This window comes from Gorilla gorilla, chromosome 1 (assembly GCF_029281585.2).
Source record: "Gorilla gorilla gorilla isolate KB3781 chromosome 1, NHGRI_mGorGor1-v2.1_pri, whole genome shotgun sequence".
NCBI lineage: Eukaryota > Metazoa > Chordata > Mammalia > Primates > Hominidae > Gorilla > Gorilla gorilla.
The window spans coordinates 77,259,193-77,282,890 of NC_073224.2; the positions used below are offsets into that span (position 1 = coordinate 77,259,193).

Genomic DNA, 23,698 nt, shown 5'->3' on the forward strand with positions numbered 1-23,698 from the left:
GGGTCAATGGCAATCAGAGCACTCCTGAAGTGGGAAATATTTCTCATTATCACTGTGTTGGCCCACACCCATTCCAGTGTATTGGTTATTGGAATTAAGATGGCACCAAGGGTTGTTGGTCACTTTTCACACCATATATGACGGTTCCTGATCTCAGGATAGCAAATTTTGGCATGTGTAATGAAGAAGAAGGTAGAGTCATGCTGGGTCAGGCATAACAGAAGCCAAAAGCAGAACAAGCAGAAGTGAACACCAGGGTAAAAATGGCTTTTATGACTCTTCATACTTCCTTATAACACTGGTTTTTTGTCAAAGGCAGATTTTGCTTGCACATCTGGGGAGTGCCTATGGTATCTCCTATTGTTTGGTTTCCTCTGATGTCTGGCACAGGTCAATATTTAAATTTCTCATTGGCATGCCAGAGGGCTTTCAGGTCTGCTTGATGGCATGTGTTGTCTTTCAAATTAACCAACTGTTGCAGTTGGTGGGCTTGATGAGAAGGAAATAATAGCGATAAGTTGCTATAAAACTGTGTTTAGGTGAAGGAGTATAGTGGATAGCCAAAGGTAAAATTCTTCAGAAACTGGCTAGGTGAGCTGACCCAGGTGCTGCATTCCAACTGGTTACTAATTGTGAAATGATGGCTGGAGGACAAGCTGGAGAGTACAATCTAAAACCATGATATGTTCTAGGAATAGTTTTTTTTTCCTGATAATTTAATATTAAGAGAGTGGCAATAAGCTGATAAACAGGGATAAGATGTTCCAGTTTGGCATTGGAGCCTGCCATGACCAAAATGACATGCCCCTGAGAGTGGGAGAAGTCTATGGCACACTCTGTGACAATGGTGTTCCAGGGCATTTGGAGCTGACAGTGATGTGGCATTGGTGTATTCAGACCTGAATTTATTATGCAAGCAGCTAGCTTAAGGGCTGGTATACTGCAGATTGTTGGGCTCAAAATCATCAGAAATGTGGAGGCTTTGAAGGCCTTCCTTAGAAATTCAAAGGCCACCATGGCTCACCAGTAGTGTTATGGTGCAATGGGGGCTCTGCAGTTTGGACTCTCCTATCTAGAAGGCTCAGCAGGTCATTCTGCCAATACACCTGCATTCCACATCCTTGGGGACCATGTCTGGATGGCTCTGAGTAAGTATGCATCTCCTTGATGGACTGTTCCTGGCCACTACAATGTTCTTTGGCAGAGAGTCTATTGGAATTATGAAGTTCCAATAATTCTGGCTTTTGCACAGTAGCTGAGCTGAGCATTAAGTAAAGGATATGGAAGCCAAATCCTTTAAAAGAGAGGTCATCAACACACTTCCAACGGCTTCTTCTGGGCTTGGAAAGATATTACAGCACTATAGCTGGGAGCTTGGGGTCTGCTCTCAGACATATTAGATTTGATTCAGGCTCTACCATTTACTAACTGTTTAACCTTGGACATATTACTAATCCTGTGTATAAATGGGGATAAAAGTAGGATCCACCTCACAGAGTTGTGATTAAATAAGATAATGCATACGATATGCTTAGCACAATGCTTGCACAAGGTAAATTCTTAATAAATAATGGTGATTACTATTATTCTGGTTTTACCTCAGTAGCAATAAATGACAGCCATGAGGCTGCATCCAAATAACAGCCGGCTGGCCCCTCCACATGTTGCCTCCATGTGTGAAAGGCAGCCCTGATGGCCAGTAGTGCCTGCTCCCAGGGTGGTTGTTCTAGGACAGAACCAGCTTTAGAACTTGCACATATGGTCTCCTGTTTTTGATTCCCACCATGATATAACAAGCATTTGTTTCAAAGTGCACAGCTGTTCGGGATCATAGTAGAGCAAAAACAGGACAGAAAAGTTTTTCCTCTTGGTGGGCAATAGTTACAGCCAAAACTCAGACAATCCCCCTTTCTTTCTTTCTTGCCTGGGTTTGACTGTTTGGATGGCCAGAGTGGAAAATGAGAGATGAATTACCAGTAGTACCTTGTGAACTCCAGGATCTGTCACACTTCTGGGTAGAGGATAGGGATGGGGACATTTTGCCTTCTAAAAATCAGTTTGCCTTGGCAAGACAGATCATGGAAACTCTTAATCTTCAGACTTTCAAAAGTTACCTGGCCTAGAGGTAGCCTAAAGTATAACTCTGCCAGGTCAGGTGCTCGTGGGACCCAAACCTTGCAAATACCAGAGGATGCCCTCCAAACCGACAGAAGCCACTGCAGTCTTGCAGGTGCCCTTTCATTGGACATTTAAGAATAGAAGCATTGTCCTGGCAGAATGGCACATTGCTGTATAATGGGACTGCTTAGGGAACTTCTGGAAGGCTGCCTTACACGTTCTTTGTTGCACCATTTTAGACAAGCTGCACTTCTCAAAAACCTGCACTCTGCATAGTTCATCTTTGAGGTCAGAGGGATTAGTAGGCTTGCTTAGCAATCCTGAATGGGAGCTTGCCTTGAGGCTGTGGCAGACCTGGCTAGAATGAGCTCTCCATTTTTCTGAGGCAGTGATGGAAATCCTGATGAACCCTAGACACAGCTTCATATCAATATAGCTACAGAATGCCTCAGCCTCAGGCTCACCTAGCAAGCACTGCAGTTTTGCAGGTATGCAGGGCCTACGCAGCAGGGCTACAGCAGTTTTATTCCTAATTTTAGAGAAACTCCTCTGCTTCCTGTGGGGAAATACTTGCTGGTAGATGGATACTTATTTGATTCCAGGAATACCCAGACAGTGATCTAGAGCTTTGGGGCCTGCAAGCAGAATTTCCAGCAGGCTTTAAAAGTGAAATGCAAGATATGTTTCCCAAGCAGTATCTGGGTCATTGACCTCCAGCTAGGAAAGGCCAAGGACAAGAGGAAAGTGCAGTCACTGAATGCTACAAGGTAGCAGACAAGTGACCTGACCATAGTCAAGTCAGTGAGACCAATTGTGTGAGTGGGACCAGATCTCTCAGGGGACAATCTCCTGGAGCCCACGCACACTGAGTTGCTGTAGGTATGTGGTGAAGAGCCAGGCCTGGTGGTTGAGGGGGACTGTCCACTAAGCTTTCTAAGATCCTTAAGTACACTATGGTATGCACTCCCAAAACAGTACCAACTCGGCACTACAGGACATGGAACCTGTCGCCACTGAGATTGGGGGCTGGGACACAGAGGAGTATGATGAGGCTAACCAGTTTCCTCTCTCTGAAGGGCCAGAGCAGCTTTCTAGAAAAATGGACAGCATGGCTCAGTCTGGACATCTAAGCACAGAATGGCTAGTCTCCCATATGCAAGCACAACAGCCTCACTCGGCAGCCTGACTGCCAGTGATGAGCAGCAGAAGTTCCTCCCTCCACTCTGCTTGGGAGACCACTTCAGGGACACCCTGAGAAGGTGTGGCAGGGTCTCAAGGACTATTTAAACCTTCCCACAAAGCAGTTACTTGGGAGAGTGGAACTGGCCAGGCTAACTTGCAGAGAGCAGCAGTGCAGGTGCCCTCCCTGGGGCATACTTTTTTTTTTTTTAACCACCTAACACTCATTATGTCTTCCTAACCCCACCCTGATTTCCTTTCCCCATAGTGTGTCTCATCTTAGTGGAACAGCACCGCAAGGCGTCCTTCCTTCGCTTTAAGGAAGCCAGAGAGACCTGTGAAGTCTTCTCACCATCCCTGGTTCATCCATGGGGAGGTTTGTGACCACAGGGTAGCCTTTCTCTCTCTTGGGACTTTGAGACTTTGGCAGAATAATGTAAGGATGAAATAAATGATTGGTGTTTGTTTGGTGGTAGCACTGGAACAGATGGTGAGGAACTATTGTGCCTGATCTAAAGCTAGCTGGTTCCTGTCTGTTCCCAGCCTAGCTCTTCAAAACTTCCCTTCAAATCCTTGAACCCCCCAGCATCCTTTCAATACATTATCTTTTTTCATGGGCTTGCAAGAGTAGGTGCTTGTAACAAAACCACCTCAGCTAATGTGGGTCCATGATGCCAATCACCTCATTCTAATTGTAGTGGCAGCAGATATAACTCTGGAATTTAGAGACTAAGCCTTCTACGCAATGGAGCTGACATGGTATTTGGCACATTCTAAGGGACAAGGCTCATGTTCAGGGATGGGGCCTACTGATTTGTATGGAAATGACAACTCATGCCTGCAAAGTGGAAAATCAATAAAAATTATTCTGCAACCCCACAAAAAGTCCCCAAATTTTCTAGAGCTATCCAGGAATTTCTCTGGGAAGGAGCAAAGATAAGGCTGGCTCTGCTCCGTCAGGCAGCAGCTGTAATTATGAGCCAACAGCTTCAGCTCGTCTGTCATTTGGGCCAGAGGCACTGCCAAGTTTCTGAAGAATTTCATGTTTTCTTTTCCCAGAGGTAAAGAGTGGAACTGACCAGACTCCATCTAGTAGTCTTAGGTATATACTAAGGAATGTTGAAACCCATCCCTCACACAGTTTAATGATGGCCAATGACAGGCCTGGCCAGGGTTGGCTTAAATAAAGATGGGGACTCTAGAGTTGGGATTTCTGAGGCTAGAAGAACAGGTAAAGGTCTAAAATTCTAGGAGATAAACCCAAAGAAACACCAAATATGTGGAGTCAATGCAGGTGTAGAAATCTTGCCACAGGTGTTCAGAGATAAGAGCAAAGGCAAGTGAGCCAGGAGCAGTGAGGCAGCAAGGAGCCCTTGCTGAGTGACTGCCCAGAACATCCAGTTGTCACTTGCAACTGATTTTTTGCAGGTTAGTCCATCTCTTGTGCCTAGATGGATTCAGGGTCATGAACAGAGCAGACAAATGAGACAGTAAAAGCAAGAAATAGAGATTCTGGGTGAATCTTCAGCAACACAGGCCCCCATGAAAGAAACCATCTGAACAATGGCCTGGTGGCCCTTCACTATTGTGAAACAGTCTAGACATGAGTCCAGTGAGCTGGGGGCTCTGACACCAATCAGCTCTGTGACCGTGTCTTATAATCACTGGGCCTCAGTTTTATCTTCTGAGAATATCTCCTCCACCTACTTTGTAGGGTTATTGCAAAGATCAGATAAATTATAAAAATGTCAGAAATCATAAGAAATGTGAAAATGCTGCAGAAACCTAACAGCATTGTCAAGATTTTCTCTCTTCTCTCTTTTTTTTTTTTTTTTTTTTTGAGATGGAGTCTTGCTCTGTTGCCCAGGTTGGAGTGCAGCGGCGCGATCTCAGCTCACTGCAACCTCCACCTCCTGGGTTCAAGCGATTCTCATGCCTCAGCCTCCTGAGTAAGCTGGGACTACAAGTGCGCACCACCATGCCTGGCTAATTTTTGTGTTTTAGTAGAGACGGGGTTTTGCCACGTTGGCGAGTCTGGTCTCAAATTCTTCACCTCAAGTGATCCTCCCACCTTGGCCTCCCAAAGTGCTGGGATTACAGGCGTGAACCACCGTGCCCAGCCTAGATCTTCTCTTTTAAATTGAAAAACTAATGTTTTTTTATTTGCCAGTCTTGTCTGCAGAGTTCAAAGTTTTCAAAAAGCATTATTTTCTTGAGAGAAACTGACATTTCACAGACCTCTGTTAGGAAATCAATTGAAGAGGCTAACAAACTTGCACAAGCTATTTTTAATGCGGGAAGTGAGCTAATGCACCTGACTCCCTACAGCCATCGCTGTGACTTAAAGAGAAAATGCTCTTGGGTTGTAGGTTATGGCTTTTCTAGTGGCTGTTACAAAGGGAGTCCCTCCAACTGAGCCACATCAGCTCTATAGCGCAGTGATATCTGGGGTGTGTTCAGTGGATAGAGCCATTGTGAACCCCAGAGCTCTGTGGACACTACTTGGGTTTTGTTTTGTCATTGGATTTAGTCTGGATTCCAGATTTAATGTTGAGAGCACCGTCCTTGCATGGTACCTCTAAAAAGACAAAAACAGCTAGAATATTGTAGTAATAATATCTTATATTTACTAAGGGTTTTTAATTTTGCAAAGCAGTTTTACATTTTTTCTGCCTGGGTAACCCTCAAGCTACAAATAAGCTATGTGCCTCAAATTTGACTCTAAATTGGTTATTGGCATTCAGAATGCATTTCCCAAGTTCAAATGTGGTCAGTTAACTGTTTGAGTTCTGGGTCCTGGGGCAGGACAGAATGTGGTCAAGGAGTGAAGAAGAGAAAGAAGAACATCTCCTCCTTCCCTCTTGTACACAACTGAAGCTTGGTGAAAAAAAATTCAAATGGAAACAGTCTTCAGAATCTTCCCTTAACCATTCCTGAGCCCTTCTGTTGTCTCCCCAACCCTTTCTTTCCAGGCTCCTGTGCACAGACCTTGATGACCTCTGGCCATCAAGCCTGCTCCCCTCAACATGCACATGAAAAACAGCCCCCCACCAACATGCACGTGAAAAACAGCCCAGTGACGCTGCTTCCCAATTTGAATCCTTCAGACTGGCTGCTGCCATCTCCATCTTACATGTGGTTGCCTTTGTATTACTATTTGCACTTTGCATTACTGTTAGTGTAACTTCTCCACACCCAACTTTAGACCCCACTGAGAGCAAGGACTAAGCCATATTCATCTTTGCAAACTTCCCTCTTGATTCCTTTTTCAGTCACAGCTCAGAGCACAGTGATTTGCTAATTATTAAAAATACTGACATAAAAATAAAAATAAATACATCCCCTACTCTGTCCAGGTCTTTTCTTTACTCAGCATTCACAAGGCTCCTGCCATTACCACAATATAATTTTCTATTCCTTCACTGCACAACCCTCAGGAAAAAAGTGATTTTATTGCACTAATATATATAAATATAGCAGTGCCAGATTGCTCCAGAGGTATCTGCATTTTTTTCAAGGGGCTACCTGCTAACTCTAAGGATGGATTTAACCTATGGATTTTCTGGAGACTCTGTTTAGGTCCCTTGCAGGGCACAGGGACCGCCGTGAGTAGGAGGCAGCTCTCCTCAGCTTTGCAAGGCGTCTCATCCTCCACTTCAGAGCCCCCTGGCAATGATTTTGCTGGTGGTTTTTGGAAGGAGGCGGAAGGGTGGCTGGGTGTCTGTGTAAATTACTGTTTGCAGGCTGGGGACTAACTTTATGTAGCTATTCTCTACCTTAAATAATTAAAACTTCTCAGTTCTGGATTTAACCGAATCCTCAAGACTTTCGTGGGAATGGACAAAACTAAAGTCCCACATTCCATATTGAAGTAACCTCTCTAGTTTAACAAGTAGGCTTTTTGGATGGTTTTCTTATTTATCTTCCTAAATCTAGAAAAGGTCCAGTTTTCAAATTATCAGGATAAAAGTACATTCAGAATATAAGAAGATGAAATTTTAAAAATTCATGAAAACTCTCTCACATACATTCAAACCTAAAACTAAAGGACTGATTGTCAGACTTGTAATAAATGACATTTTCGCCAGTTCAGAGTTGAAAGGAGTAGAAAAAATGAATTCACACTCTATAGGGTTAATGTCCCTGTACCTAGGGCCAGGGGCTGCGAGCAGTTGGCTAACTTCACTGCTTTTGCTGAGGGGCAGGTGGAGATAGGAGTGACAGAGAAAAACGGAAAGTAGATGTCTTTCCAGTACTATCCTTTGCACCAGGAACTGTCCTGGGAACAGACCACAGGTTGGAGATGAAAGCAAAAATAAAAAAATAGCCTCTAATATTAGAAATATTGAGAACTGCTTGTGGGCATATTGCAGCACTAATTAGAAATAAGAAAATGAACAATTAAATTCCTCTCCCTATAACATAAAGTAGCTTTAAAAATCATATGAAGTCAAATACGTACCAAAAAATAAAGATAAAACTTCCTACAAACCTCTATTACCCAGAGACAATGTCTGTCAATATTTGGGCATATTTCTTTCTGGTCTTTTTTCTGCCTTTAAAAAATGATGTCATATCCTGTTTCTTGCATTTGATAATTAACATAAAATTTCCCATGTCACTAAAAACTCCTTTAAACACCATTTTAATAGTTGTGTAATATTTATGTATATTAATACAGCATGATTTATTTAATCTTTCATGATTGAACACGTAGGTTTTTTCTATTTTTTCTATTATACACAATGATACACTGAACATCTTTGTATATTAATTTTGTGTATTTAGGATTATTAAGATTCTCACGTGTGAAATTATTATGCATATATTATCATGCATATATTATCATGCATATTATCACACAATATTATGCATATTATCATGCATATATTATGAATATATTAACATGCATATATTATAAATATATGCATGTTTTAAAGGGATAGCCATACATACTATCAAATTATTTTCTAAAATGGTTGTATGTGTTTGTCTACTCACAAGTATTACCTGTATAACTATTACATGCTGCCACTTCTAATCAGCATTGTGTTCTTTTATTAAAAAAAAAAAAAAAAAAACCGGATTTTCCAGCAAGATGGCCAAATAGGAACAGCTCTGGTCTGCAGCTCCCAGTAAGATCAACGCAGAAGACGGGTGATTTCTGCATTTCCAACTGAGGTACCTGCTTCATCTCATTAGGACTGGCTGGACAGTGTGTGCAGGCCATGGAGGGAGAGCCAAAGCAGGGCAGGGCGTCGCCTCATCCAGGAAGTACAAAGAGTCGGGGTATTTCCCTTTCCTAGCCAAGGGAAGCCATGAGAGACTGTAACAGGTGCGACGGTACACTCTTGCCAAAATACTATGCTTTTCCCATGGTCTTCGCAACCCGCAGACCAGGAGATTCCCTCTGGTGCCTGGCTCAGCGGGTCCCCCACCCACGGAGCCCAGCAAGCTAAGATCCACTGGCTTGAAATTCTTGCTGCTAGGGCAGCAGTCTGAGATAGACCTGGGATGCTGGAGCTTGGTGGGGGGAGGAGCGTTCGCTATTGCTGAGGCTTGAGTAGGTGGTTTTATGCTCACAGTGTAAACAAACCCATTGAGAAGCTCAAACCAGGTGGAGCCTACCGCAGCAGTGAGGCCAACTGCCTCTCTAGATTCCACCTCTGTGGGCAGGGCATATCTAAACAAAAGGCAGCAGCCCAAGTCAGGGACTTATAGAAAAAAGCCTCATCTCCCTGGGACAGAGCACCTGAGGGAAGGGCAGCGGTGGGCACAGCTTCAGCAGACTTAAATGTCCCTGCCTGACAGCTCTGAAGAGAGCAGTGGTTCTCCCAGTATGGCGATCGAGCTCTGATAACAGACAGACTGCCTCCTCAAGTGGGTCCCTGACCCCCGTGTAGCCTGACTGGGAGATACCTCCCAGTTGGGGCCGACAGACACCTCATACAGGAGAGCACTGGCTGGCATCTGGCAGGTGCCCCTCTGGGACGAAGCTTCCAGAGGAAGGATTGGGCAGCAATATTTGCTGCTCTGCAGCATCCGCTGATGATACCCAGGCAAACAGGGTCTGGAGTGGACCCCCAGCAAACTCCAACAGACTTGCAGCTGAAGGACCTGTTAGAAGGAAAACTAACAAACAGAAAGGAATAGCATCAACATCAAAAAAAAGGACATCCACATCAAAACCCCATCCACAGGTCACCAACATCAAAGACAAAATGTAGATAAAACCACAAGATGGGGAGAAACCAGCACAGAAAGGCTGAAAATTCCAAAAACCAGAACACCTCTTATCCTCCAAAGGATCACAACTCCTCACCAGCAAGGGAACAAAACTGGATGGAGAATGAGTTTGATGAGTTAACAGAAGTAGGCTTCAGAAGGTGGGTAATAACAAACATCTCCGAGCTAAAGGAGCATGTTCTAACCCATCTCAAGGAAGCTAAAAACCTTGAAAAAAGATTAGACGAAATGGCTAACTAGAACAACCAGGGTAGAGAAGAACATAAATGACCTGACGGAGCTGAAAAACACAGCATGAGAACTTCGTGACGCATACACAATCTTCAATAGCCAATTAGATCAAGCAGAAGAAAGGATTATCAGTGATTGAAGATCAAATTAATAAAATAAAGAGAGAAGAAAAGATCAGAGAAAAAAGAGTGAAAAGAAATGAACAAAGCCTTCAAGAAATATGGGACTATGTGAAAAGACCGATCTACGTTTGATTGGTGTACCCAAAAGTGACAGGGAGAATGGAATCAAGTTAGAAAACACTCTTCAGGATATTATCCAGGAGAACTTCCCCAACCTAGCAAGGCAGGCCAACATTCAAATTCAGGAAATACAGAGAACACCACAAAGATATTCCTTGAGAAGAGCAACCCCAAGACACATATTTTCAGATTCACCAAGATTGAAATGAAGGAAAAAATATTAAGGGCAGCCAGAGAGAAAGGTTGGGTTACCCACAAAGGGAAGCCCATCAGACTAACAGTGGATCTCTCAGCAGAAACCCTACAAGCCAGAAGAGAGTGGGGGCCAATATTCAACATTCTTAAAGAAAAGAATTTTCAACCCAGAATTTCATATCCAGCCAAACTAAGCTTCATAAGTGAAGGAGAAATAAAATCCTTTACAGACAAGCAAATACTGAGAGATTTTGTTTCCACCAGGTCTGCCTTACAAGAGCTCCTGAAGCAAGCACTAAACACAGAAAGAAACAATCGGTACCAGTCACTGCAAAAACATGCCAAATTGGAAAGACCATCGACACTATGAAGAAACTGCATCAACTAATGGGCAAAATAACCAGTTAGCATCATAATGACAGGATCAAATTCACATATAACAATATTCACCTTAAATGTAAATGGGCTAAATGCCCCAATTAAAAGATACAGACTGGCAAATTGGATAAAGAGTCAAGACCCATCGGTGTGCTGTATTCAGGAGACCCATCTCCTGTGCAAAGACACACATAGGCTCAAAATAAAGGGATGAAGGAAGATCTACCAAGCAAATGGAAAACAAAAAAATGGGGTTGAAATCCCAGTATCTGATAAAACTGACTTTAAACCAACAAAGATCAAAAGAGACAAAGAAGGCCATTACACAATGGTAAAGGGATCAATGCAACAACAAGAGCTAACTCTCCTAAATATACATGCACCCAATACAGGAGCACTCAGATTCAGAAAGCAAGTTTTTAGAGACCTACGAAGAGACTTAGACTCCCACACAATAATAGTGGGAGACTTTAACACCCCACTGTTAATATGAGACAGATCAATGAGACAGTAAATTAACAAGGATATCCAGGACTTGAACTCAGCTCTGGACCAAGCAGACCTAATAGACATCTACAGAATTCTCCATCCCAAATCAACAGAATATACATTCTTCTCAGCACCACATCACACTTATTCTAAAATTGACCACATAATTGGAAGTAAAACACTCCTCAGCAAATATAAAAGAGCAGAAATCACAACAAACTGTCTCTCAGACCACAGTGCAACGAAATTAGAACTCAGGATTAAGAAACTCACTCAAAACCGCACAACAACATGGAAACTGAACAACCTGCTCCTGAATGACTACTGGGTAAACAACAAAATGAGGGCAGAAATAAAGATGTTCTTTGAAGCCAATGAGAATGAAGACACAACATACCAGAATCTCTGGGACACATTTAAAGCAGTGTGTAGAGGGAAATTTATATCACTAAATGCTCACAAGAGAAAGCAGGAAAGATCTAACATTGACACCCTAACATCACAATTAAAAGAACTAGAGAAGCAAGAGCAAACAAATTCAAAAGCTAGCAGAAGACAGAAATAACTAAGATCAGAGCAGAACTGAAGGAGATAGAGACACAAAAAACCCTTCAAAAAATCAATGAATCCAGGAGCTGGTTTCATGAAAAGATTAACAAAATAGACTGCTAGCAAGACTAATAAAGAAGAAAAGAGAGAAGATTCAAACAGATGCAATAAAAAATGATAAAGGGGATACCACCGCTGATCCCACAGAAATACAAACTACCATCAGACAATACTATAAACATCTCTATGCAAATAAACTAGAAAATCTAGAAAAAATGGATAAATTCCTGGACACATACACCGTCCCAAGACTAAACCAGGAAGACGTCAAATCTCTGAATAGACCAATAACAGGTGGTGAAATTGAGCCAAAAATTAATAGCCTACCAACCAAAAAAAGTCCAGGACCAGGTGGATTCACAGCCAAATTCTACCAGAGGTACAAAGAGGAGCAGGTACCAGTCCTTCTAAAACTATTCCGATTAATAAAAAAAAGGGAATCCTGCCTAACTTATTTTATGAGACCAGCATCATCCTGACACCAAAATCTGGCAGAGACACAACAAAAAAAGAGAATTTTTGGCCAATATCCCTGATGAACATTGATGAGAAAATCCTCAATAAAATACTGGCAAACCAAATCCAGCAGCACATCAGAAAGCTTATCTACCACGATCAAGTCGGCTTCATCCCTGGGATGCAAGGCTGGTTCAGCATATGCAAATCAATAAATGTAATCCATCACATAAACAGAACCAATGACAAAAACCACATGATTATCTCAATAGATGCAGAAAAGGCCTTCAACAACAGCCCTTCATGCTAAAAACTCTCAATAAACCAGGTGATGATGGAATGTATCTCAAGATAATAAGAGCTATTTATGACAAACCCACAGCCAATATCATACTGGATGGGCAAAAACTGGAAGCATTCCCAGCACAAGACAAGGATGCCCTTTCTCACCACGCCTGTTCAACATAGTGTTGGAAGTTCTGGCCAGGGCAATCAGGCAAGAGAAAGAAATAAAGGGTATTCATTGGAAAAGAGGAAGTCAAATTGTCTCTGTTTGCAGATGACATGATTGTATATTTAGAAAACCCCATCGTCTCAGCCCAAAATCTCCTTAAGCTGATAAGCAACTTCAGCAAAGTCTCAGGATCAAAATCAATGTGTAAAAATCACAAGCATTCCATGTTATACACCAATAACAGACAAACAGCCAAATCATGAATGAACTCCCATTTACAATTGCTACAAAGAGAATAAAATACCTAGGAATACAACTTACAAGGGATGTGAAGAACCTCCTCAAGGAGAACTACAAACCACTGCTCAATGAAATAAAAGAGGACACAAACAAATGGAAGAACATTCCATGCTCATGGATAGGAAGAATCAATATTGTGAAAATGGCCATACTGCCCAAGGTAATTTGTAGATTCAATGCTATCCCCACCAAGTTGCCACTCACTTTCTTCACAGAATTGGAAAAATCTATTTTAAATTTCATACGGAACCAAAAAATTGCCCACAGAGCCAAGACAAGCCTAAGCAAAAAGAACAAAGCTGGAGGCATCATGCTACCTGACTTCAAACTATACTACAAGGCTACGGTAACCAAAACAGCATGGTACTGGTACCAAAACAGATATATAGACCAACGGAACAGAACAGAGGCCTCCGAAATAACACCACACATTTACAACCATCTGATCTTTGACAAACCTGACAAAAACAAGCAATGGAGAAAGGATTCCCTATTTAATAAATGGTGTTGGGAAAACTAGCCAGCCATATGCAGAAAGCTGAAACTGGATCTCTTCCTTACACCTTATACAAAAATTAATTCAAGATGGATTAAAGACTTAAATGTAAGACCTAAAACCATAAAAACCCTAGAATAAAACCTAGGCAATACCACTCAGGACATAGGCATGGGCAAAGACTTCATGACTAAAACACCAAAAGCAATAGTAACAAAAGCCAAAATAGACAAATGGGATCTAATTAAACTAAAGAGCTTCTGCACAGCAAAAGAAACTATCAGCAGACTAAACAGATAACCTGCAGATTGGGAGAAAATTTTTGCAATCTATCCATCTGACAAAGGGCTAATATCCAGAATCTACAAAGAACTTCAATAAATTTATAAGAAAAAAGCAAACAACACCATCAAAAAGTAGGCAAAGGATATGAACAGATACTTCTCAAAAGAAGACATTTATGCAGCCAACAGACATATGAAAAATGCTCATTATCACTGGTCATCAAAGAAGGCAAATCAAAACCACAATGAGAGGCCATCTCACTCCAGTTAGAATGGCGATCATTAAAAAGTCAGGAAACAATAGATGCTAGAGAGGATGTGGAGAAATAGGAACGCTTTTACACTGTTGGTGGGAATGTAAATTAGTTCAACCATTGTGGAAGACAGTGTGGTGATTCCTCAAGGATCTAGAACTAGAATTACCATTTGACCCAGCCATCCCATTACTGGGTATATACCCAAAGGATTATAAATCATGCTACTATAAAGACACATGTACACGTATGTTTATTGCAGCACTATTCACAATAGCAAAAACTTGGAACCAACTCAAATGTCCATCAATGATAGACTGGATAAAGAAAATGTGGCACATATACACCATGGAATACTACGCAGCCATAAAAAAGGATGAGTTCATGTCCTTTGTAGGGACATGGATGAAGCTGGAAACCATCATTATCAGCAAACTATCACAAGGACAGAAAACCAAACACCGCATGTTCTCACTCATAAGTGGGAGTTGAACAATGAGAATACATGGACACAGGGAGGGGAACATCACACACCGGGGCCTGTCAGGGGGTTGGGGGCTGAGGGAGGGATAGCATTAGGAGAAATACCTGATGTAAATGATGAGTTGATGGGTGCAGCACACCAACATGGCACATGTATACCTATGTACCAAACCTGCACATTGTACACATGTTCCCCAGAACTTAAAGTATAATAAAAAAAAGAAAAAAAAAACCTTTGCCAGTTTTGTAAATAAAAATTTTATCTGAGCTACTTTATTCATTCACAATTGTTATTCATTTGGTTTTCCTTTTTGTGAGTTGTCCGAATAAGATGGTTATGTGATTAAAATATGCACATTCCTATGAGAAGTATAAACTAGTAGATTAGCACCAAATATATTAATGTTCTTCTACAATATTTGTGGCCCAGTCAAATTTTCTTTCATAAATACAACCTGAATAAAGCAAAATACGAAGCAATCCTTACCTTTCTTTGGAGATTTTGAGGAATTTTCTGCTGACCTGACTTCTTCTTCTTCTTGTTCTTCTTCTTCTTTTACTTCTCTTTCATCTTGATTTTCTTTCTCTTCTTTAGACTCCTTTCTTGATGTCATAACTAATTCCTCTAGATCTTTATTTTTTATAAGGGTATGATGAAGTTTCTCATATGCATCTTCAAACTTCTCCTCTGCCTGTCTGGCTCTATTTTCAACCTCCCTGATATGGAAGAGAAACACAACAAAATAAAAAGGGTTGAAAAAGTATTTTTGATTTAGAAACTCATTTTCTAAAAAGGCAGTGAGATTAGATGAATGTGTCTGAAGGGTAGAAATAAGGGAAGCAACAGCATCAATGATTAACTGAGAACTGGGGGCCCAGGAGTGACTCTGAATGCTAATGTCAGAGTAGAAATCATGCTGCTATTTAAGAATATATTTATCACTTCTTAGCAAAATCTGATTTGGGGTATCTGGAATTCTCCATCAATGGCCAGGGAACTCCCTCTCAAGAGTTAATTTTGGCTTCTCTTAATTGATGTGATCCAACAAACTAAATTCAACAGAGTCACTTCTTTTCTAGCACCTCTAAAACCAAATTTTTACAATCAAAGAAACCAGCTTGAGATATGCTTCTTAGCTACTACAGCACGTTATATGTCTACATGGCTACGCTCTTCTCCTGGCATCCCCAGCCATCTTAACTATACCGCTCTTTCTACTCTGAGTTATGTAATATTCTTTCCCAAGCACAATAGTTTCTCCTAGTTTCGTCTATTTCCCTAAGTTATCTCTTAGAAACAAACATTGAATTGGATCACTCTAACAACCCCCTCCAACACACACAAATAGTTTGACTTCCTCTATCCTTCCACTGTAGTTAAGAATGGATGTTTCCACCAGGGCAGTGTAGTTTACTGCCTCTAGCAGAACATGTGGAGATACACACCCCCCTAATGAGGATAAAGAAAGCAGGAGAGCCAAAGGGAAGCCAAAAAGTGTGAATTTCTCAGTCAAACCTTCTGGCCAGCCATTTTCATCCTCTTACCATTGTGTTGACTCATACTTACAGTAACTTCTCCTGCATATGTTCAATTACAGCCATTGCTTCAAGATATTTTTGGGCCAATGTACCTTGCTTAGCTGATTCTCTCTGACAGAGGAAATATGAGATATGAATGAACTGACAGTCTCAACAATTAGTATCCTACTTTTTTAGGATGTTCTGGATCAAACCTTCTAGAATATTCTTTGTCTACTACCCATATCTATCTAATAGATGGTTAAGCACACTCTTAATACCAAAAAAAAAAAAGGGATTGTCTCTGGTCAAATAGCATAGAAGCTTCCAAATTATTCGTGCTTCAGGTGAATAAGAATTTGATTTGAATTGTAAAGAAGAAGCAGGGGAAACAGTAACAACAAAAAGAAACAGAGAAATAAAAAAAGATTTAAAAAATAAGGAGAAGGGTCAACATGTTTCTTTATAAGTCAAGTTAAAGATCAAGGAAGCTAACTTGTATATCTGTCTCACTAATAATTTACTTCACTAAGAATGTAACATTGCAAAATCCAATGAAGTCTTTAAATTCCTTAGGGGACTTCATAAATATCAGTTAAAGATGTAGATCTTGCCAGGCAAAGAAAATATAGAAAAAAGATAACCTCTTTAATTTATTTTGACTCTATATAAGAGGAAGGTGAGAGAGGAAATTTAGAGGACAAAAACTATAAGCATATTTTTAATTGAATATTAACATTTTCCCAGAACAATATACTTTTAAAGTCTCATTTATCCATGTCTCTCAAGCAGTGTCAAGTACAAGGTAAAGTCTACATTATAGACAGAAGGAGAGATAGAAGAGGGTGGACAGCCTGCCACAATCACAGCATGATCCAGTGGGCTAAAGCAAGCCTGCATCTAAGCCTCTCATCCTCAATCACACATCCCATCATACCACTATACCTTTTTCTAAAAGAGAAAAGAACCTGTGTTAGTCTCTTCACTATTTATTTATTTATTTATTTATTTATTTATTCTTTTTCTTTTATAGAGACTGGATCTTGCTCTGTCACCCAGGCTACAGTGCAGTGGCACAATCATAGCTCACTGCAGCCTTGACCTCACAGGCTCAAGCAATCCTCCCACCTCAGCCTCCCAAGTGGCTGGGACTACAGGTGCACACCACCATGCCCAGCCAATTTTTAATTTTTTTAGGTAGAGATTGGGTCTTGCTATGTTGCCCAGGCTGGTCTTGAACTCTTGGCCTCAAGTGATCCTCCTGCCTCAGCCTCCCAAGTGCTGAGATTATAGGCACTGGCCACCACACTTGGCCAACTTCTTCCCTTTTACGCTAGATATTAGACTCTTATTTTCTCTGTCACATATTTTTCTCTTTCTGTTTTGTTGCTTCTTTTGGGTAACTTGTTTGGAAAGTACACACTATCATTTTTCACCCTGAACCTAAGGTATGTGATGTGGCTGTGCCTGCCTGGCACACACTACTAACTTATTTGTTCTTTTAAAAGAAAGGGTTTCAGAGCAGAGGCTTCTAGAACTGGAATTCCACACATGGTTTAGAGCCCTATGAAACAACTAAAACTATCAGTAGAATCCAAGGTAAACCAGGATTGTCCACTACTACCTGCGTGCATTTGAGCCTTCTGACTCTCTCCTCATTCTGTCAATAGATGTAAATTTAGTTACAATATGCTAGGAAAACATCCCTTTCTTTTGATACTGGCAAGTACAGATTAATGTTTTGTGGTCCATTTCAAGTCCTTCAATAGGAGAGCTTCAGACCGTGGTCTGAAATGACATTTTGGACATTCCCATGGTCTGAAATGCTGGTTGTGGGGCTGCTAGCATCCTCCATGTGTGCCAGATGGCAATCCCCCATGCATCACCCATATACTGATGCAGATGCCTCAAGGCTAATTACAGTTACTGCCACAAGCCTTCTTCTCAGACTCCAAACCTTCCTCTGGCTTTTATGCTATTTTACTCACTATATGACAGAGACAAACATGGACCATGCAGCTCTTGTAATCAATTGCATTGGACCCTCCTTGCTTGTGCCTATGTGCTGTAGCTTCCAGTTAGTCTCCGTCTGACATCAATTCTGCCTTTAGGTTGTTTAGCTTGGTCCTGCTGGGGTTTGACTCTACTAATGGGCTTTGGGTTGCATCTCTATGGCTTGGGCCTGCCTCAGGGAAGATCCCACTCCAGGCTCAGCTCCTTGGGATTCAGTTCTGGACCCCTAGTTGGACTGGGTGCTCCTATCAGCTTCGGACTATTCTCTGAGTACCAATATCCCCAAATATCAATCAACCTCGTCCCCTACTAGAATAGCACAATTAGGCCCCTTCTGTTTGAGCACCTGGTGATTGAAGCCACTTTTGCAAAATTATGATGGTAAGATAAATCTGATGGGGCTGACTCCATCTTGCTTGAGTCTCACAGGCTGGCTGACTTGGCTCATTCCTGGGCATGGGCAAAGTTTAAATGATAATAGCTCTTCCCCAAAACTAAACTACTAAACTACCCTTGTAAAACTAATGAAAGGCCACCAAGTTAGGAGTATGAGAGGGACCTGAATTCAGCCATTATTCCAGAGGTCACAAGATTTGCAACTTCCCTAATTACGCCTATAAATAACATCATTATTGTAGAACCTAAGGTTGGTATTTTGAGATGTCTTTTCAAGCTTCTGACAACAGGATGGTGCCACTCTGACTCATAACTCAAGTAGTCCTGTGGCCCCCACAGGACTGTTACACCAAAACTCCAGCATCAAATCTTAGAATATGGACTCAGTGCATGAGGACCATTTTCCATACCCCATGATTGCATCCCCAACCAATAAGCAACACCCATACCCTGGCCCCCTGCCTACCAAACTATCTTGGAAAAAGCCTAACCTTTGAGCCTTCAAGAAGATCGATTTGAGTAGTAACTCCATCTCCTACGTGGTGTGGCCAACTTCATGTCAATTAAACTCTTTCTTTACTGCAATGCTGTGGTCCCAGCTAATTGATTGTGTCTGTGCAATGGGCAGGAAGGACCCACTGGGAAGATACATGATCCCATTCTACTTGTGCAGTACTCCAGCCACCATTCCACAGGAAGAATGTGATTCTTCTTGGCTTCCAGGAACTTGCAAGTAATTGTACATGCAGATGGCATTTCAGTTCTCTCTCCAGACTTTTTGGTTAATCAGAACCTAGACAGTTTGGTCTTTAGTGATCTGTAGTAGTAGCAGCAACTTTTCAAAAGCTTAGAGATGGACTTACTGGTCCATGTTCTCTTTACCTGGGCTATCCACATGGCACTGCCACTGTCACATAGAATGGCAGTATCTGGGAGCAGTGGACCTCACACTATCAAAGACATGTGATACTCCTCAGTTTTGTCCCAGGCTGCAGGCTCCTAGTTTCCTGACTGCTTCCTGCCTGGCTCCAGGGCCTAGCCTGGATGGCATACCAGAGTTCTAACTTTAGAGAAGCAAGTCTGAGGCAGGAGGGCTTGTAGCTGGGACTGGTGGGGGTTAGCAGATAAAAAGCTGCTACCTGTTGTCTTTGTCTCCTTTTTAAAAAATTTTGGCCGGTCGTGGTGGCTCACGCCTGTAATCCCAGCACTTTGGGAGGCCGAAGCAGGCGGATCATGAGGTCAGGAGTTCAAGACCAGCCTGACCAACATAATGAAACCCCATCTCTACTAAAAGTACAAAAAATTAGCCGGGCATGGTGGTGGGCACCTGTAATCCCAGGTACTTGGGAGGCTGAGGCAGGAGAATCACTTGAACTTGGGAGGCAGAGGTTGCAGTGAGCCGAGATTGCACCATTGCACTCCAGCCCAGGTGACAGTGCGAAGACTCTGTCTCTAAATAAATAAATCTCATGACATTGTATTCCATTCCCACTGCTCCCTCTTACACATTTGCCTCACAGTCTTAGTGACCAACAGAGTGATGCATTATTTTTAAAACTTGTTGAAAGTTCTCTGATGTCTCCCAAGGCACCACTTTGGGAGAATGTGCCAAAGGAAATTAAAATATATTACCCCCCAAATATATTTATTTGACATATTTTGAAATAGCCGCTGCCTGGCCAGGAAACAAAAGTGGCCTTGCAAAGCTGTCTTTTGTGGGAAAAATTTGCATCTGTAGAGAATCTCCATTAAAGCAGTCACCGCCCCTTCCCCTTTCTATGCCTTTCCAGCACCCAGGAGAGATTGAGAGTCTGATGCCTTTCAAAGTCTGAAAAGAAACATCTTTATCTATTCTCTCTGAGGGAGACTTCATCTACATAACAAGGTCACCTTTGCCAGCCAAGCTTCTTCCTTTTCTCTCTCTCTCAACCAGTCTTTTCACTAACCTGATTCACCAAGGTAACCTGTTTCTAGCCATACTCAGTCTGTATTCTTTACTATGGCCTCAGGATGGTGTATGAGCTTCTGGATCTTCCTTCTGAAGGCTCTTACGTATACATGTTAAACAAATTTATATGCCTTTTCTCCTATTAATCAATTTGCCTCACATCAGTGATTTTTCAGCAAATTTGTAGGGGGCCAAGAGCCTATGGTTCCCACACCCCTAATAATGAAATGGTTCTTAACTTTAGGATGGAGAAATTTGACAAAATCTATTGATCCCCCAATCCAAGAAAATGCACAATATGAACATACACACAAAATATTACCACCACTTCAGGGAATTAGTGGGATAAAGCCCATCCATAAACTCTTAAAGTCACAGTGTTCTGTAGAGAGTAAGATACTGATCTAGAGCTAACTGAAGTCTACCATGGTCCTACAACCAAACTTCTGTGGAGACATTTTAAATCTGCTTTCTTGCTGAGTGTCCACAGCTACTGTCTCTAAGTTTCCAGTTTCCCGACAGTTATTGTTCTTAGGGGTATGTGCTTATTATCATAGCTCTCAATAAAGTCTACTAAATGAATGTTTAACAATTAGTCAAATACTGACCAAGAGATGGTTAAACTAAGGAAAGAGATGAAATGCTGATGTTAAAATGGGGTTTAGGCCAGGTGCAATAGCTCGCGTCTGCAGTCCCAGCTCTTTGGGAGGCTGAGATGGGTGGATCACCTGAGGTCGGGAGATCGAGACCAGCCTAGCCAACATGGTGAAACCCTGTCCCTACTAAAAGTACAAAAATTAGCTGGGCATGGTGGCAGGAACCTGTAATCCCAGCTACTCCAGAAACTGAGGCAGGAGAATCGCTTGAACCCAGGAGGCAGAGCAAAACTCTGTCAAAAAAAAAAAAAAAAAACAAGAGGTTTAAAGATGAGAATGAGAAGCTTTTGTAACGTTAAGGTGAAAAAAGGAGTTTTCCAGGAATTATGTTGGAAGAAAAATATCTGTAAAATACATGACTTAGGAATCCCTGGTCCCCTTAGAGTAGCTAAAAGTTATGTTAGCACCATATCATTTTTATGCAACGTTAAATAGTGTTGAATTCCCTAGCTGGGTTTCAGATACATACCCAGGAAGACAACACATCTGTTTCAAATAGAGGTTTGGAATGAACATTTTCATCTTCTCCAGTGAATCGAATGAGTTTTTCCTTCTCTGTAGATGTTGAAGGTTGCTAGAACACAGAAACATGCAGACCTGTTAGCAAGCTGGTGTAGCACCCCAGCAAGTTTTCTGGCACGGTAGCAAGTTTCCTGGCACCATGTTGGAAGCTTACATTTTCCATTTCCTTTAATCACACAACAAGAATTTTTGAAGACTTTCACATAGCAAACGCTGTGAAAAACTGGTAGGATGGGGAGTGTGGACAAGGGGATATAACTATGGGAAAAACAAAGAGGATTTCTTCCCGCTTCCAGGAACTGACAGTACTATAGGAGAGATAGATAATAAAATGAATAATTATGGTATAACATGATTACTGTTAGCATAAAAGTGTGCTCCAAGGGCTGTGTGCACCCAGAAAAGGGTCATGCCTTCTTCCTAGGTAGTTCAGGAATTATTAACAGAGAAAGTGATATTTAAAGGCTGAACAGGTGCTTGTAACATAGAGAGGAAAGGGGCTCAACTAAGTCTACAGGTGGTAGTAGTAATAGCAGTAGTAGTAGTAGTAATGGTTTTGTTACCAGAAAGGGGTCTTATCCCAGACCCCAAGAGCAGGTTCTTCGATCTCACACAGGATAAAATTCAGGGTGAGTCTCAGAGTATAGTAAAGTAAAAGCAGTTTACTAGAAATTACTGTATTACAGAGTTGGGTATCCTCAGAAAGCAAGAGGAGAAATGCCCTTAACGTAAACATAATGCTAGCTTATATAGGATATTAACACTAAGAATAGTGTACTTTATTATAAAGGCTGGTGATCAGCTTGTGACAGGCTATTAGTATTATTATTCTCTAGTGTAACTGTTGACTTCAGCAATAGTTTATGAGTATACTGTCAGAGACGTATGAACCAGAAAAACTCCATCTTAAAGAGTAGCTGGGTACAATGAGGCTAAAACCCACTGGGCTGCCTCCCCAGATGGTTAAGGCATTCTAAGTCATAGGATGAGACAAAAGGTCAGCACAAAATACAGGTCATAAAGACCTTGCTGATAAAACAGGTTGCAGTAAAGAAGCCGGTCAAAACCCACCAAATCCACAATGGCCACAAGAGTGACCTCTGGTTGTCCTCACTGCTATACTCCCATCAGCGCCATGACAGTTTACAAATGCCATGGCAATGTCAGCAAGTTACCCTATATGGTCTAAAAAGGGGAGGCATGAATAATACACCCTTGTTCAGCATATCATCAAGAAAATGGGCAACCAGCAGCCCTTAAGGCTACTCTGTCTATGGAGTAGCTGTTCTTTTATTCTTTTACTTTCTTAATAAACTTGCTTTCACTTTGGACTGCAAACTCGCTCTGAATTCTTTCTTGTGCAAGATCCAAGAATCCTCTCCTGGGCTCTGAATCGTGACCCCTTTCCTGTAACAGTACCATTATCTTTAAAGTGAAACCCATTTTTAAACTGAGAATGTCTTTTTCCATTAACTCGTTTCCTCAACCATAAACATCTTGTGACTAAGAGTGTCCAATTTCCTGGGAAAGTAACCCAGTAGGTTTTGCTTTATCTGGACTTTATTCAAGATGGAGTCACTCTGGTTAAGACACCTCTGACAATTTCCATTTATTCTGTGCCTTCTATATACCAAGCACTTTACCAGAAATAAAACAGAAAATGCTGATTGAAATAGGCTTGGGTGTTATATAATATTTTTGTTCTGTTGTCCTGCCTGTGCAGTGAGTAGAAGACCTATTTTAGAGTCTGGAGTCATGCCAACACTTAAACTATATACAGAGAAGAAATATATCAAAGAAGTAAATCAAGACATTGTAGAGAGTGTTAGGCAATCATGAGTTCTAGGAAGCCAAAGGCAGTAGTAGTCAATCTAAGAATTAGCAAGGGGTCTTGTGCCAGACTTAACTGGGTTTGAATATTGGTTCTGCCACTTACAGCTATATGATTTTGAGTAAGTCAGTCAACCTCTCTGAGCTTCAGTTTTCTTATCTGTAAAATGGGGGCAATAATATAAACCTTGAAGTTGTGTTGCATAGATAAGAGATAATATGTGCAAAGTATATCACTCATGATAGGCACTCAATTTTTGGTAATCATTGTATTATTATTATTATTACAAATGTCCCAGGAAGGGTTTTTATTACTACAAATGCCCCTGCGGGGGTTGAGACGGGGTAAAGAGAGGAGAGGTCTGGTGATGGGCCTGGGAGGAGGGCAAAAGGCAGCTCAG

At 41.5% G+C, this 23,698-nt stretch overlaps 1 protein-coding gene across 12 annotated transcripts in view; it reads right to left on the reverse strand.

The window, feature by feature from the left end:
- AXDND1 (axonemal dynein light chain domain containing 1) overlaps positions 1-23,698 on the reverse strand; it is a 185,583-nt gene that overhangs the window by 4,881 nt on the left and 157,004 nt on the right. For all 12 annotated transcript variants that reach the window (XM_063710556.1, XM_063710543.1, XM_063710558.1 and 9 more), the window contains 3 exons: positions 21,415-21,519; positions 15,982-16,064; positions 14,902-15,131 (listed from right to left, as the gene is read on the reverse strand). In XM_063710556.1, coding sequence (XP_063566626.1) covers positions 14,902-15,131; positions 15,982-16,064; positions 21,415-21,519 — 418 coding nt within the window. The remainder of the gene's footprint in view (positions 1-14,901; positions 15,132-15,981; positions 16,065-21,414; positions 21,520-23,698) is intronic.